Raw genomic sequence first — 16,791 nt, forward strand, 5'->3', positions numbered from 1 at the left:
AACATAATTAGATAATTAGTATCTCAGATTTGGTGGGTATTTGCCGACATTGGCTGGTGGTTGTATCAAGCTCATATAGCTTGCACATTCCTCTAAGTTTCGCTTTTAACATTAATGGTAGGCCTTTAGATGAGAAGCCCCCCCCCCCCCCCGAAAAACTTTTGCAAAAGTTCCTCTGGATTCTATTTGTGCCTATATGATATATGCCATGAAGTTGCATTTACGGTTAACCAATTGAAATAAGCTAAAGGTGCACTTGCAACATGATAAAGTTCATGATTGATGGAGGTTAAGTTGATGATTGACAATAATGTTACTGTCTAAAGTTCAACTGGTATTCAATAATGAAAAAGCTACAGAAGTTCTGGTGATGATGGTTGTGATATCAAGTTCGTTGTCAAACCATAAAGTTTGATGGTTCAACAATGAACTTGATGGTCCATCCATAAAAGTTGATGGTTCATTTTTCCTGGGCACAGTCACCAAACGATAGAGCTGTTGCCCAACACTAGATTATCCCTCTTTCACGGTGTCGTTTCAGCCGGTCATCTGTGACCTCGGTTGCTCAGAGCTGTGTCACATTACTATTAGTGATCACACTACCACAGTTTAATGACAGGTAGTCAGCGAGGCCACATACGTGGAGACATGACGTCGAGCGCATAAATAGCTTGGCTCACCCTTTACTCGTTCATTATTCCCTCTGCAGTCTTTTGAGTCGATTCATCCGGTTCATCTGCTCCCTCTGCTTTAGTGTAAATTTTCGCTTTCTGTCGCCTGACGACTTGCCTTGCGAGCATTTGCTTCTAGTGTGAGCATGCTGGGGTATACACCTTTCCAGAAATGGGGCGCTGAGTGTCCGAAATAGTGATGTCATAAGGGAAAACTAGGCCTTATGGTGGAGGGACAAAAGAGATAGTCGTTTACCAACACACATGCCTTTAATGACGGACAAGGGGGAAAAAGTTAGTTCCAATGCAAGCCACCAATTTCGGGAAGCATGTTTCTATACTCTAGTTTCTCATTCCTGACGTCCAGCAAGATCTTTACAACGTGCACATTTCTAGGCCCGTAATGGGATAATATTTAGGCCTTCTATAATTACCATTATTGACGCAGCTGGTCAATCAAGTACAGTACAACCTCTCTAATGCGGACACCCATGGGACTGGGCGCTGTCCTTTATAGGGAGGTTATGCCATTATTGTCCAAAAGGTGTAGTCATATTTATGAACACGGGAGTCGTGAAGCCTGCATATTCCATATTCCATTTAGTTTGTCAAAAAAATGGATTCATGTGTATGAACATGGGGGTCGTGAAGTTATTACATATTACATATTCCATTTAGTTGTATAAATATTAACTACTTCAAATAATTTGATGCCATTTATATGCGAACTTGAAATTAGTTAATTGGCATTTCTAGTGGATCGGAGGTAATATTAATTTGCCAACATTGATATATGCAGGTTGTGTTCGCACACTACATATTACATAGACAGCGTACATCATTATAGTAATACTTGTTATTAGAGCACAAGGGGACAAACAACTCAATGAACTGCAATTAATGTTACAATATACAGTAGCTTGGCAATGTGATGCACAGTGAAGATAATTAAACAATACATTCTGTTTTAATTAGGAGAGCAACGGACATTAAATTCACTCCACTCCAATTAACTGAACATAGTGTCTAATATGTTCATCAATTACGCAAACTTCACACCTGTTAGGTCTAATCGACTACCTAAGTGAACACGGGAAGCCATTGTTTTTGTTTACTGTCCGCAATTGTGAGATGATTGGACCAAAAAGTCACCATGACCGTGTCCGCAATTCGGAGTAGAGAGGTGTCCGCTCTACCGAGGTTTTTGTTAAAGCAAATGACTTAGAAAAAATCGGGACTGAACGTACATGTCCGTAATGCGGAGGTTTCCGCCTGGCAGAGGTGTCAGCAAGGGGAGGATCTGCTGTATAGGCATAAAGAAACTTACCTCCGTCGTGGGGCCACCAAAATGTACACATCGCTGGCTTACTACAGTCAATGGACGTTAGGCGTGCGAAACTAGAGTATATAGATCCGTTGCGAGCTTTTGCTGCCTTGCTAGACATTTGTTACTAGCAATAGAAGCATGCTGGAGTATAGATAAAAATCCGTTGCGAGCTTTGCTGGTGGTGATAGACCTTGCGATACATTTGTTACTAGCAATAGTAGCATGCTGGGGTTTATACATGTGTACGAAAATCCGTTGCGAGCTTTGCTGGCGGTGATAGACCTTGCGAGACATTTGTTACTAGCAATAGTAGCATGCTGGGGTTTATACATACAAATCCGTTGCGAGCTTTGCTGGCGGTTACCTTGCGAGCATTTGCTGGGGTATAAAAATGCGACGACTCTATAGGAGAAGTCACACTCGATTATTTTTTGTTCCTAAACATCAGCTGTGTACTTGCTCGTTTCCCCAATCACGTTCTCGGGAGTTTCTTGCCGCACTGCATGTAAATACATGTAGGCCTCACGCCGTGATGTGTGTATGTGTGTTTTTCGCCTTTGGGGCATGTATCTTGCAAGTACATTTTGACCGAACCTCATTTGCACACTATAAAACCTTGTTTTTATGGGTACACATCCAATATTCCAGTCGATGGAATAGATCCCGCCCCCAAATCACACTATAAAAGGGCTACTAAGATCTATTCAAAGGCATGGCCAATGGGCCTACCACCGAGGCAGAATGACATCTGGCCGACTTCAGTATGGTCAATTTCAAGGTGTCCGCGGCCGATTACGACGATCGTTTCGACTGATCGGTTTTGTCACCAATTGCGCAAGAGTGGCAGACAGATATCGTGTCTTCTTTCCTATAATGTCCTCAAGGTCATCCTAGGCCTGTATAAGCGGGTATCTAGTTTCAGTTGCTCACTTTGCCAATTGTGAAGATGGATGGTCAAGAGCCATTGCGAAAACGCCGGAGAAGTTACACAGTTAGAGAGAAAATAGCCTACCTGCAGGACCTTGAGGCTGCGCTGTTGGACGGAACCGTCAACAACATGCGTGAATTTGCAGAACACTATGGAATCTCAGTCCGAACAATGCAGAAATGGAATTTGGAAGAACTAGAAGAAAAAGCTGGTGAAGGAAAAGGCAAAGTCCGACACGTAAAAGAGGGGAACGTTGGTCTTTGGCCTGATGTTGAAGAGAGACTAATCGTCTGATTTAGAGGGGTTAGAGAAAAAAGGCTGCCTGTCGCCGTCGAAGACGTCCAAGATAAAGCTATGTCAATTTTCGAAGACTGGTGGCACGCGTTACCCGCTGACGATAGACAAGATTTCATCCGGACACGACCAGTCATGCACGAATTCCACGCTTCGAACGGCTGGGTAGCGAACTTTATGGACCGGAAGAAAATTTCATTCCGGAAAGCTAACAAAAATACGACCACCCTCCCAGCTGATGCCGCCAATCGTGTGCAAGTGTTCAGAGACAACGTCACGGACACGATCGACCGATTTGAAATTCCGATGAGACTTCTCTTTAACATGGATCAAACGTTTGCCTTGTTTGAGCTACGACCAACGTACACATGCAGCATAAAGGGAACAAAGTTCGTGGACATCCGCACCTCAAGGTCCAACACCAAACTTGGATGTACAGTTACTCTTGCAATCACTGCAACCGGCGGAAAAGTGGCGGCTCACGTGACTTTCCCAAATAAAGGATTCGTCAGGCAGCTTGCAGCCTTGGCGGACCAAGAGCTACCAGAAAACGTGGTCATAACTTCATCAGCAACAGGTTGGATGAAGGAGGAGACAGCCGAACACTGGTTTGAACACGCCTTCCAACCGTATCTAACCGCAGAAGAGGCTGAACAGTTTTTGTTACTGGTAGATCGGTACCTGGTTCATCGAACGGAAAATCTCGGTGTGCAAACTATGAACCTTGGGGGAATCCTCGATTTCATTCCCGCCATTTGTACATCACTTGTCCAACCCCTGAACCTGACTGTCATGAGATCCCTCAAGAACCTTATGCGCAAGAGGTGGAAAGCATGGAAAAAGAACCACACGGATAGAGAGGGCCGATGCGAACCAATTCAGCTGATGGATGTTGTCACCATTGTAAGTGAGGCTTGGGCTGCTGTTGATGGGGCCGTGATTGAAAAATTTTTTGAGATGGCATTGCGATCGGTCCCTATTGAAGCTGGGCCATTCCCCAACCTTGAAGAGGATGAGGAAGAGGAGGAACCGGGTCTGGAATTCGTACAGGTTGAAAGGGACGAAATTAATATGGACTGAACTCTTATCATTTGGACGTTGAGCATTATGACATGTAAAACTTAAAGTTTCCGTTTAGGATTTGGTAACTACTGCAGGAGTCCTTAATTATTGTTTCAGAATTGTTCTCGTAATCTATGGATAAATAGTGGAAACAGCAATCTTAATTGTGATAAGTAAGTATTCAAGTAGAATAAATGACTATGAAAGGAGAATCTTGTTTACTTGATTTTTCGACAATTACCCTATCCAAAACCTGTGGAACTCTAGAGTAATTCTTATGTTTGGAACTGGCACCGTAAGCCTAGCATTCGCTAACGTTAAGACAGGTTTTCATGTGCATTTTTAGTGTAAAAGGTGGTGTTAACGCTAGGGATTGTGTTATCGGAGCCAGTTCTTAACCTCTCGTGAAAGCACTCTTACATGACAAGTCCATAATACAAGCGCTAACGGTAACGTTAGTCTTAGGATTTCCTAAAACTCGCATTTATCCCAGATCTCGCCCCAAACCTTCCAATCCCAATAAATCAATTCACCGATTAATTTTTTGAGCCACCCTGTATAAAACCGCGGGTTGCAATAGGTCTTCTCATCAAATGGGATCAATTTCAAATCCAGACTACATGTCGATTTCACGACCCTACAAGCGACTGAGCGAAGTTGCTTCAGACATTCATAGAGAACCCGACCTTAGCCAATCATGGTAAGGTCCCATTGTAAAGACACCATGCATGTGAAATGAGTTGGCCGGTCACGCAAGATTTTAATGAGGTGGACACTTGTACCCATAAAAACAAGGTTTTAGAGTATATAAATCGGCGTAAGTGGTATTTAGGAGCTGAACGAATGCCATTGTATTGGAATTGATCTCGCGATGTGATTTATTGCCTCGCTTTCGCTTTTCAGACAGAGACGATTTTACGCCTGGGACAGAATCCCCGTCTCTCTGCTTTTCTATTTTCTCCTTCGACAATTTTCAAGTAAGTTGTCCCATCACTCCCAATACTTCTTAGCGAGACGACAGATGTCCCCGACGATGTTTTTAAAGCCTTATATGTTAGAATGAAACTTAAATGAACTGTTCTCAAAAGCATAAAAATTCTAGTCGTCTGCTACAATATGCACATTTTCTCATAACATCTGTATTTTATGGTAAGAACAAAATAGTACTAAAACTAACCATTAACCATTAATTTGGTTAAAAATAACCATTTCGATATTTCACAGTCGGTGCAATAGGAACAGAAAGAACATACAATTATAAATAATTTAAAAAAAATTATGGTCCGTTCGTAAATGTTTTGTCCGCATCGTTAGGGGTTTTGGAGGGCAAACTACTGGCCGATTTCTTTTAGTTCGGATTTTATTGATCCCATCCTGTATAATCGGTGATTTTCAATATACTCCTCCTCTCTATATTTCATCCTCACATAATCATTGATTTTCAGTATACTCCGCCTCTCGATATTTCAAACATATACGAGGTATAGGAGTGTCAAAAACCTGTATCTCGTGATGTATTGATCGTTGCCTCAAAGCCAAACAGAATTTTAGGGGTTCAGAATTCTCAGTACAGCGAAGTTGAACGGTCGTTTTTAGGGTCACCTGGATAGGCCTTTTTTCTGGATATTTCTCTATCCCTTCGTGGCACCGGCACATGAGTATGCACAAAAAATAATAACCTGAACAGTTTCATCCAGATTGATCAAAAAATAAACTGTACATCGCGGAAAATGTCCGAATTCAATGCAGTACATATGTGCACAAATGCATACGAATATTGTTTTCGTTGCCATGATTACTAAAATTCAAAACTAATTCAAAGAAATCCGACCAGTATATCGCCCTCCAGAACCCCAAACAATGCACCGGACTTAACATTTACGAATTGACCATAGGTCTATATTTGATTTTGAGAGTCTGATCTTAACGTTACTCTTAACATGGAGGTATTACCTCCATGCTCTTAAGTATGATAGACAGCGAATAGGTTTCCTCCTGCTTTACATTACAAGTCGCCCAATATTCGCCGTCTTTATATTGAGCTACATGCACAGCAATCCTAGTTGACGCTCAGCTGCTATCAACTTGATATTTTAGAATTTCAGTAGCCAAGATGACAATTACGAGGAGACCCAGTTGCATAACTGACCACCACGCACGGGTCATGCGAACTAGTTACGCAATCCAGTCTGTTATCTCGGGTACATTATCCGGCCCGGGCTGTTATCATGGTTAGGCTGCAGCTGGTAACAAGATAGGGACCGATATAAATTGCGCCGCTCCCAATTATCATCAGATCCACGAAATTTTTGATAGAGACGGGTAAGTTTTTCAGTGATTTTACCGAATTTTAGGGATCGTGCCTTTACAAAAAAGCGCCGATAAATTTCAGAAAACGCCTGAAATCTATTAAACCCTCTGCCAGGGTCGGGTTTTGTGGGGTTTAGGGCGCCCAGCCTACTCCCAGGTTCGGGTTTTGTGGGGTTTAGGGCGCCCGGCCTGCGCGTGGTTATAATGTACAGCATTATACACATTTTATTTTTTAAATGTGCGATATCTCGATAAATCTTGACCGGTTTTCAAGTGCTTGTTTAACCAACTGAGAGAGCAGATTGGAGCGATGAAATCAACAAGGGCATGCGCAGATGCTTGTATGCGCGAACGTATTAGAAAATATACTCCCAGTAAAATTCGTAATCCAGAGTGACGGCTGACGCGGCTTGCGCAGGAGAGGCGAAGTCGATTTGACGAGCCTTGGTGTGAAGGGCGAAACTCGGCCCGAACAACTAGGAAAACGGGGACCCTTGCCTGACTCGTTTCGACTTTGCTATTTTATGCCCCATATAGACAACCAGAGGATATTTCCGATTTTGATGCGATTGGTTGGGTGTTGACGGGGCAGAAGCACTGCCACCATCGTACTGTGTTTGCATAACCAGCCATAAACACCTCCGAAGGGCTGGCTATATGGATACTCCAGTCCAACCAGTCGACCTTCAAGAGCACCGCAGAATAGCGTAATTTATTGCGGAGACGTACGATAACGTGGCCTTGGCTTTCTTAATAATAAGTAATTTTGAACCATGAATCAACCGGCCTAATAATATTTCTTCATCTTAATTTGCAGACGCGGCGAGTTCTGAACAAAAACGTGACCCTCGAAATGAAGATAATCCTCGGTTTAGTATTTGCAGCATGCTTCATCACAGGTAGGTAATCCTACCGACTGAGTTTTCAGCTGAGGCTTACATATCTAAATTTTTTCCCACAAATTATTACTTTTTCTTGTTTGCTTACAGCCGCTCACTCGGCGGTCTGTGTTGAAAGTGACATCACTCCGTTTGCGGGGAGCTGGTACAGCGGTGGAAAGAAGGCACTTGCGGTGTCGGATGAGGGTGTATTGACACTCTTTTCCTATACACGAAATGGTGTTCTTGAGATACATGTCACGTGCAGCGAAAAGAGCGGCGTCCGCGTCGGATCATTCGTAATGGCAGCGTAAGTTCGGAGATTATTACATATATAAGTCACTGAGTCCACTAAGGCTTTTCACTACGTTGCAATACCTTTTCATGTACCTCAGATACTCTGTTTTTCGCTGAGACGTGAAGCCTTAAATGGTTTATGAATAACCAAAAAGGGTTACTCCTTATTTGACCGTTAAAGGACTCCCTGGAAATGTGCTTTGATGAGTGTACCAGATGAGTGTGCTGTATAAGAGACTGAGAAGTTGTCACAAGGCCGACTTTTTGTTTCGCAATCACGATGACAGTTTCATTTCGGTAAAACATCTTTCAAAATCCTAGCGAGGGCATCGACTAAGGCCTATCTCCACTTTAGAGTAGACTATCAGGCAGCTTGTTTGGCCTTGATCACGCCATGTTGCCCACGGGCGAAAGACTTCGTAGAATACCCACTGCACGAAAGGGGCCCTGATGAGAAAAAGATGGCCGCCTTTAATGCAACTTCTTTGTTGTCGTTTTGTCATTCGCTTACTTTATTTCCAGGCAATTCGGTGGAAATGATGTGTCCTTGTGTATGGTAATTTCAAAAGGCAAAGGAAACGTACAATTATATGTCGAGATACCAAAAGCTCCAAGTGAGTATGGACATTCATGAAACTCGAGAAAAATGAATTGCTTGAAAGCTTTATATAAGTGACCCCGTCTATTTTGAGCCAGTCTACCCTATCAAGAGGAACTAAACCTAGTTCATCACCATAAAAGTATTTTCACTCTGCCCCATTAATGTTGTTACAATTAAAAGATAGTTTTTAATTTGGTGCGCGGCCTACAGCGTCGTCGTATTAATCAAGCGCCTTCATGATGACATCATGGTGAAGTTTTTTTCGCATCCACGCAACGCAATTCTCCCTTTAATTCTCCCTCTTCCTCCACAGAAACTCCACCTTATGTTGTTGGTGGATCGCAGACCGTCGACGACTATTGCAAAGATGTCACGATGGCAGCAATAACTCTCACATCTACTCCCTCTAGTGACTAATACCAACAGAACAAACTCAAAGACATCATGAGGACACAAATCGAACACTCTGCATGTACTCTCAGCCAATTTCTGTGTCGTTATCGAGCTCTATAAATGAATGAAAATGTAATCCTTATAGCCAGAATTCATGCGTTGTTTATTATTTTTAGCATAGACTTAATGTAATGTCTTCTTACTGTGACGATTTTTGTTGTTGTCATATGTTGTTTCCAAACAAAAGACAGCAAGCGATACATTTTTTTCATTTGATTAAGACTATATGGATTCAGGAAAATCTATACTTGTTAAGACAGATAGAAACATATCCCAAAAACTGAAGGGAAATTCGAAAACGGAAAATATCAAAAACGCTACACCAGTGCATCTTTACTGATCGGAATTGACGAGAAAGATGATAAGCCTTGTCCGATTACGTGACTTAGGCCTAACCGAATAGTGACTTAAAAGCCAGCCGGTAAAGTGACCCACCGAACAAGTGACCCAAAATAAACCGATTAGGTGACGCATGTCCCCACCGTTTACATGTAAGTGACACCCCACTACCGATCAAGTGTCCTCATGATATTTGTCGGCGTGTTTTCCGTCGTCTGGTAGCATGGTTAGCGGGGTATTTCGTCTTCCCGATATGAAATGGTTTCTGGCCACCAGGAAGCCATCTTGGAAATCCTGTTTTTTAAGTTGTGTTATTTTTCAAGCAAATAATTGCAGCCCAGAACGTGTAAACTTTTATGGCGGCCTTATCCAAATAGGCTGGTAAGAGATTGTTCAGCGAACTACGGATGTATCTCATATTTTCACCTCTGACTTAATGGTAAATAAATAAAGCAACTGAAGCCATCTGTCGGTGTTGTCACAACCACGGACAACAACGACGACATGAGTGTTCCGATAGTACTACGTGTAGTAATAACCATTGGGAGCAATAAATAACATAAAACTGTAAAGCACAATTTTGCTAACATCAATCGATTCAAAAACACACAGATAATAATCAAATCATCGACCTCATCGATCAGTGGAATCTGTAAAGCTTCATTGTGAAAAGAATTGAACAATTAATTTGAACATTACAATGACCACACTCTTCAATGAATATTAACAGCAGTCGTCTAGAGGATGCGCGGAGGCTGCCGAATATTGTGGGCGGTGACAGTTCAAATGTAAATGTTGAATGTTAAGAACTTCTTACTGTCTTTTTTATCAAATTCATCAAACTCCCCGCAGACGAGATTTTCATCGTATATAATCATTATCGCAGCGATGAGCGACAGTGCGATTAGGGAATGTGACTCGTTACGAAACTGAGCACTGAGACAACTCATGTTCCTCTGGCATGTCTGGATTCAGTACCAGACTGACAGTGTATTGTGACCCACAAGGATTACGGCCATCATGCCCTGCACGATTTAAGTAAAACCGTGTTTGGTGGAAACGTGCATTAAAACCGGTGTTACGTTTTTATGTGTTTCCGTATTTGTTGTTTTCCCTTATTGCTTGGAAACGCTAAAAGATAGATTGGCACGCTCCCTCCCCTGTGGTCCTATTTGGCAATCTCACTCCGCGAATGCAAGGACTCCGATGAGAGCTCAACGAAGGGCAATGTGACAGCCTCCATAGAGGCCATCGTAGGCGTTACTTCTTGTCTTGACAAACCCTATACGAATCCCGAGATCCGGGTCTATGAGTATGACTCATGACAAGCACGGGCTTCTATTAGTACAGACATATATTGGTATATATGTCCGCGTCCCAAATAAAATGGACGAACTCCTATTAATTTCGTTCCTCTACTCTATGATGTGGGTCAATCGTGTGTTCGGTGATCACCACCATTCCTTCTGCCGAACTGAAGCGCACGAGTGGATAAAAAAGAGTGCAAGTAAGGAGAGGACCATATTGGCCTGTGCGGTGCTCTGCCATTTCGACCGCGCGTGTGGATCGTTCACTTATATATTAAAGTCTACGAGGTATTGTGCCAGTTTCACACTGAACGCGATGACTTTGAAGTCTTTCTCAAATAATGCCATTCATTCGGAGTTGGACCAAGTTTTCTACTGCAAGGTAGTACATGTATTTGTGTTGCAGTATCAGCTTGTGGATGTTGGTTTTCTTCTGCTAATGTTTTGCACGTATGCTCGAAAAACATTAAGTCTGTGCCATCACCGGATACGATAATTATGTTGTGCCGTGGAGATGGATTTCTAAGCATTCGATTTGAAATTGTTGCGTGTGTTTGTGACAACGCCACTCTTTCATTGCCAAAGGACTTTTACCTCGCACTCCTCGAACTAAAGGAACTTTGATCTTTTGGCACTTGATCCCAGGTCCATTGAAAAACAGAAAGCAAAAAAGGGTCAAAATAACTTTTGAGCAAAACTTTTCTCCGTGTAAGTATGTCCTTGGCCAGGTTATTCAAAACAAATTTTGTCACTAACGCTGGCATTAACTTCACTTGGCTTTATCTCCTTCCGTTAAGTCCTTTAGACTTAACGCCAAGTTAAGTTAACGCCAGCGTTTGGGACAAAACTTGTTTTGAACAACTGAGGCCTAGTTGTCAAGTCGCGGCTGATCCATCAGTCAGTAGGGCCTACTGGAGCGAGAATGACCACAAGATGCACAGGGCTATTGCAAACTTCTTATTAGCCCGTGGTTCGGCTAGGCTCCCGATGCAGCCCTATTTCGTCATTATATTTATCTTTCTCTTCGGGGAGGGGCGAGGCCAATATCACTTCATCCGGAGGTCGAGGTTCCACCGGCCGCCAGACTTTTATTGGGCACGACAGCGAGAGTATGCTCAGGATCCAAGATTATTCACATTTCAGTAGTACATGTACATTAGAGAAAATATTCATCTGCCTATAGCTGCTGCTATAGCCCCAATATATTACCATTATTTTCAATTTCAGCAAAGCCCAGGATTGCAGAAATGTGTCTGTTCATCTGACTCAGGTAGTACAATGCATTCCGTTGATCACATCGATTGATTGGTGAGGCGAAATACATGTATCACAACTTCTCGTTTTTCATCAAGATAAATTTCTGTCGGATTAACCAATTTACAGAAAGACCAGTGGACATACGATGTACATACTGGGTGTATATACTGTAGAACTTGCAATAAGCGAGGAAATCAGAATAGACCTAGTTATTGTATATGCATTGTACCATATACAATGCATAGTTTTATCCTTAATAGTTTTCTGGATTGTAGCAATATCTCCAGGTTCTGAAAGTAGAGAGTCTAACGGAAAGAACAACAGACAAAATGATGGCAAACAGGTGAATAATACCACATCAACACCTACACTCCCAAATACTACAACTAGTCCTGTCCTGGAGAAGAGCACGCACACTTCAACATCAACGCCTGCTACTACAACTATACAAGACAAGGGTACGTACTAGTATGCTGCGATTGTTTGTGTCGAATACTATTGCAACTTAAAAAGTCGGGGGCACGTACTAGAATATAGCATGCTGTGACGTTTGTGCCAAATCCTATCACAACTACATGTATTACAAGACAGCGGGTACATGTACGTACTAGTATACTTTAACGTTTGTATCGGATTCTTTTGCAAATAAACAAGACGGAGGTACGCACTTGTATACTACGATGTTTTATAACATATCCTATTGCACCTATACGAGCAATGTAGATGTACTGCAATGAAAATGAGAGATGAAGTATCAGTCATGTTTTATTAAACTGGGGAAGACAACGCATCCCACACTGTCTTCTGGCCTAGTTTTTACAGTGATGTCGCGCGCTGGTCATCTGACGACGGCATTAGGCTTCTCGAACCAGCCATATTCGAATCACTTGTGTTATTTTTTGCAATCACCCAACCTCGCATCAGAATTGGCCGATTACCGAATGATATTTTATTGTAAGTCAATGATTTCCGTTACAGACAAACCACCACTGGAAAACGGCAAATATAAAATGTACTTTTTGCACAACTGCCCAAAACACCGGATTTCTTCAAAATCGAAACCTAATTGCATGATTCCAGTGGTGACGGTAAGCATTAAGGAAAAACGTAATCTATTGAACTTTCTTCGAAAGTTATATACGCACTTGATGTGTGCTGTTGAGAATGGTAAGGCGACGACTTATCAAATCAAACTTGAAAAAAGGGCTGGTCCAGATTCAACCTATTTCATGAGCGATTGTGAAACAATTCCAAGAAAATGCACGTATGTGTCATGGTGAAGTATGGAAAGTCGGATACACTGAGCTATAGGTAGACACTCACTAATCCAGTGCGCCCACTTTGGTGGGTTTCTGTGCGTTCTGGATGAATTGATTTCTCGCTTTTGCAGTTTCAAAACGCTGCAAAAATCAACTGTCAAGTGTGCGACAAGGCCTTCAGTTGTGGATTGTATCTTTTGATAGGTTTTGCTGATTCGTTTGGTGCATGTAGGCTACACTCTTTAAGTTAAATTGCCCCCTAGACAAATCGTCCTCTTCCAAGTGCCCACCGTTAAATTGCCCCCTAGCCAAATTGCCCCCAGTAATATTGCGCTTTCATGAGATCGTCATTTTCATAATGGATAATGTATATAGCCTCGTTTTCACCAAAGAGGTTTGGGTGAGACAACCAAAATCGCTTGGGCTGGTGCAAAATGTGGAAGCATTTCAAAAGCATTTAAAACTACATTATTCGATATTTAATTTGAGATGTTTTAGAATAGAAATTGATACCTCACTGTCAGTATTGATTGTCTCACCCAAACCGCTCGGGTTGAGCTAAAATATTCGGCTACGCCTCGGTTTTGGTCTACATTTTAGGTCCACCCTCACGGTTTGGGTGAGACAACCAATACCTCCAGTTCGATATCAGTTCCTTAAATATATTTCATGGTGGTGAAAGATCAGTTTCTCCACAATGATTTAAGGAATCTTTGAGTTTCACCGAATCCATCATAAGTTTCAAGATCTCTTGTGGTCAAAGCCATAAATAATTTTGAAAAATGGAGTTCACTACGACTGGTCGAAAGCTTCTCTTAGATGGGTTTGCATAGGACTTGGCTGGAGGGAGGGAGTCTTGGGAGTGTAAACGGAGGAAAAAGCACTTTTGTAAAGAATGAGTTCAACTCCAAAGGGGGCATTTTCACTGGGGGCAATTTAACGGGGGAGAAGGGGGCAATTTTACAGGGGGTTATTTTACTGTGGGCAATTTTCTGGTGGGAATTGTCGGGGGCCAATTGACCGGCGGGGGGGGGGGTTATTGTCCTAGAACCATTTCGGCCGTGAGAAAGTGATATGAATTTGGTGCAGTAGCGACTCTCTTGGAGCCTCACAAACAACTGATTCCTGCGATTTCCAGCGTTAAAACTCATTGGCAAAATGAACTATTTTATTGTAATATCTTTACTACCAACCCTGGAAGTTCCTATTGCACCGACTGAGAAATTAGTTGCTTTAACTGTCAAAATAGTAATTCCTAACCATTTAATGGTTATTTTTGCTTCCTAACGGTTAGTTTCACTGCTATTTTTATTAATTTCACTGTTGGTGCAATAGCAACTACCAGATTAGTTGTTTTTTACAATAAATTATAAGTGTATAATCATTGAAAAATAGTAAGGTAAATTCAACAGGTGCAGGACTATTTCAAAATTCAATTTATTTTTGTTTCGTTTTTGCAGCCATTTGAACGTTTTTGTGGAGAATTCACGTTTTGTAATGAAACCTGATGACAGGTATCCGCGTGCCTTGTTCAGGTTCCGACCGGACAGAACCATTACTGATATCCATGAAAATGTGTATTTCAAATTCATCTGCTATAGGTGTAAATCTGATGTCGCCATTGCAAACATTTTCAAGGCCTCTGGGAAACCTTTTGGAATCGACAGATTTAGAGCGGCATTTAGGAAGCCGCAGAAATTAAAGCTCTCAAAGTCGTTTCGTGGATCCAATTTATGGTTCACTCTCATTAGGCAAAAGACTCGATAGCCTTGTCAATTGCTTTATCGGGTGACGATTAAACATTATTTTGTTTTCCATCCTTACAAGCGAAAAAAAACCGCGGTTTTTCTCTAATTTTCGCCCAGAAAGGCAGAAAATACTTAAATTCGGTACAATTGGGATTCCACGGCCAGATTTTTGACGTTATTTTATCGATTTTTAACTACACTCTCAGCAATAAAGGTTTTTGAGACGGCTTTTTTCAGCATATACAAATATGCAGCCTGTTTAGTCTTTTTTTGTAAAATGAAAAACCGAAAAACCACAGAGTGCGAAAAACTTCTTTTAACGGTTTTTCACTTCGCTAAATGATATTGTGAGTTGTTCTTCATGAACTTCGTTTCCGAAGGCCATATTTCTGAATGCCTTCTTTCCGTGTCATTGGACATTATAAACCAGAGAGCATGTCACAAGAAGCAACATTACTGTGAAAAGGTTAGAGATCCGAACCTATAACCTAGTGGTCATGCGTTCGAATCTCCGCCTAACCACAGACGTTTACTCTGCAGAACGACCTGTGACTTTAAAAACTTTTCATTTTAAAGTGTTCTTTCCCTGTTTTGCCAATCTTCTCCAAAATCCTTTTCTGTGGGCTGGGAAATTGTAGCGGCTGCTTTCCATTTTCGGCAGCCATACACCTCGTCTTTGACAAATAACGTCACTCTGATCATTGATCAACAATCGCTGAAACAAAGTTGACAATGCGATTCAAGCAGGCACACTTTCGTTTTCGACAGGACGGATTTACCGACAAGGATCAACAGCAAGACGTTCATAATTGTCATTCGAGTAGTAACCGTGTCATCACTCGACAATGCCCAATCCCACGAGCAGTGCGTGCAAGTTCCGCCGACTAATACATGTATCTGTCCGCTCAATACCTACCATGAAAAACATGGCCTCAAGTGAAACCGGAGAGCAAAACTACCAAAAGTCTCCCCACGTTTATGGCTGGCGCGAGTGGACCAAATTCAGAATTATGCCACGGCATATATAGGAATTGTGGTGCACCATAAATCAATCAATCAAAACATTGGATATCGTGAATTGTGCCGCGGCAGAATTCAGAATTATGCCACGCCATAAATAGGAATTGTGCATGCCGCGGCATAATTCACGAGATCCGATGTTTTGATTGGTTGATTTATGGTGCACCACAATTCCGATTTACATGTACTTCTAGCCTCCATAAATGACATTTCCGTCCACAATTTCTATTCATGCCGCGGCATAATTCACGAGATCCGATGTTTTGATTGGTCGATTTATGGTGCACCACAATTCTGATTCATGCCGTGGCATAATTCTGAATTCTGTCCACTCGCGCCAGCCATACACGTTCTACTTTGGCGACGCATTGGAATGCTCTCGACAAGGGGACAATTATCTATATGATTTAGAGACCACGGAGAGAGCAGTATTTCAGAGCTATTCGTCCTACTTCATCAACAGTCCATCCAGTGAACACCCCGTCGACACCAGTATGATACATGTGCTACATTATGTATCGCTGATGTTGCCTGTTGCTTGGAAAGTTTTACACCAAGAACTATACAGGGTGTGTGCGAGTGTGAGTGCTTGGGAGAGATCTAGCTAGCTTGGGAGCTATACAGCTCAATTATGAAGGGGTTTAACCAGTGCGTGTTGTTCTGGAATATCAAACTGGCGTTGTTCTTCAAACGTCTCACTCCTTCCTGAAGGAGGGGACCTACAGTTTGGTGATGTTCTTCAAACGCCTCACTCCTTCCTGAAGGAGGGGACCCACAGTTTGGTGATGTTCTTCAAACGTCTCACTCCTTCCTGAAGAAGGGGACCTACAGTTGGTGATGTTCTTCAAACGTCTCACTCCTTCCTGAAGGAGGGGACCTACAGTTTGGTGATGTTCTTCAAACGTATCACTCCTTCCTGAAGGAGGGGACCTACAGTTTGGTGATGTTCTTCAAACGCCTCACTCCTTCCTGAAGGAGGGGACCTACAGTTTGGTGATTTCTTCAAACGCCTCACTCCTTCCTGAAGGAGGGGACCTACA

The 16,791-nt window shown here is 42.2% G+C and overlaps 1 protein-coding gene across 1 annotated transcript; it reads left to right on the plus strand.

Annotated features, from left to right (window-relative positions):
• Positions 1-6,581: 6,581 nt before the first annotated feature.
• Positions 6,582-8,867, plus strand: LOC135499284 (uncharacterized). Its single transcript, XM_064789967.1, has 5 exons — positions 6,582-6,604; positions 7,410-7,491; positions 7,582-7,780; positions 8,290-8,381; positions 8,682-8,867. Exons 2-5 carry the CDS (start codon positions 7,446-7,448, stop codon positions 8,783-8,785), a joined length of 441 nt encoding a protein of 146 aa, XP_064646037.1. The 5' UTR covers positions 6,582-6,604; positions 7,410-7,445; the 3' UTR covers positions 8,786-8,867.
• Positions 8,868-16,791: the final 7,924 nt, after the last annotated feature.

The sequence above is a fragment of the Lineus longissimus genome, chromosome 15 (assembly GCF_910592395.1).
Source record: "Lineus longissimus chromosome 15, tnLinLong1.2, whole genome shotgun sequence".
NCBI lineage: Eukaryota > Metazoa > Nemertea > Pilidiophora > Heteronemertea > Lineidae > Lineus > Lineus longissimus.

Coding starts and splice junctions, on each gene's coding strand:
- LOC135499284 (XM_064789967.1), top strand. CDS start 7,446: ATGAAGATAATCCTCGGTTTAGTATTTGCAGCATGCTTCATCACAG. Junction 7,492..7,581: donor TGCAGCATGCTTCATCACAG/GTAGGTAATCCT, acceptor GTTTGCTTACAG/CCGCTCACTCGGCGGTCTGT. Junction 8,382..8,681: donor CGAGATACCAAAAGCTCCAA/GTGAGTATGGAC, acceptor CTTCCTCCACAG/AAACTCCACCTTATGTTGTT.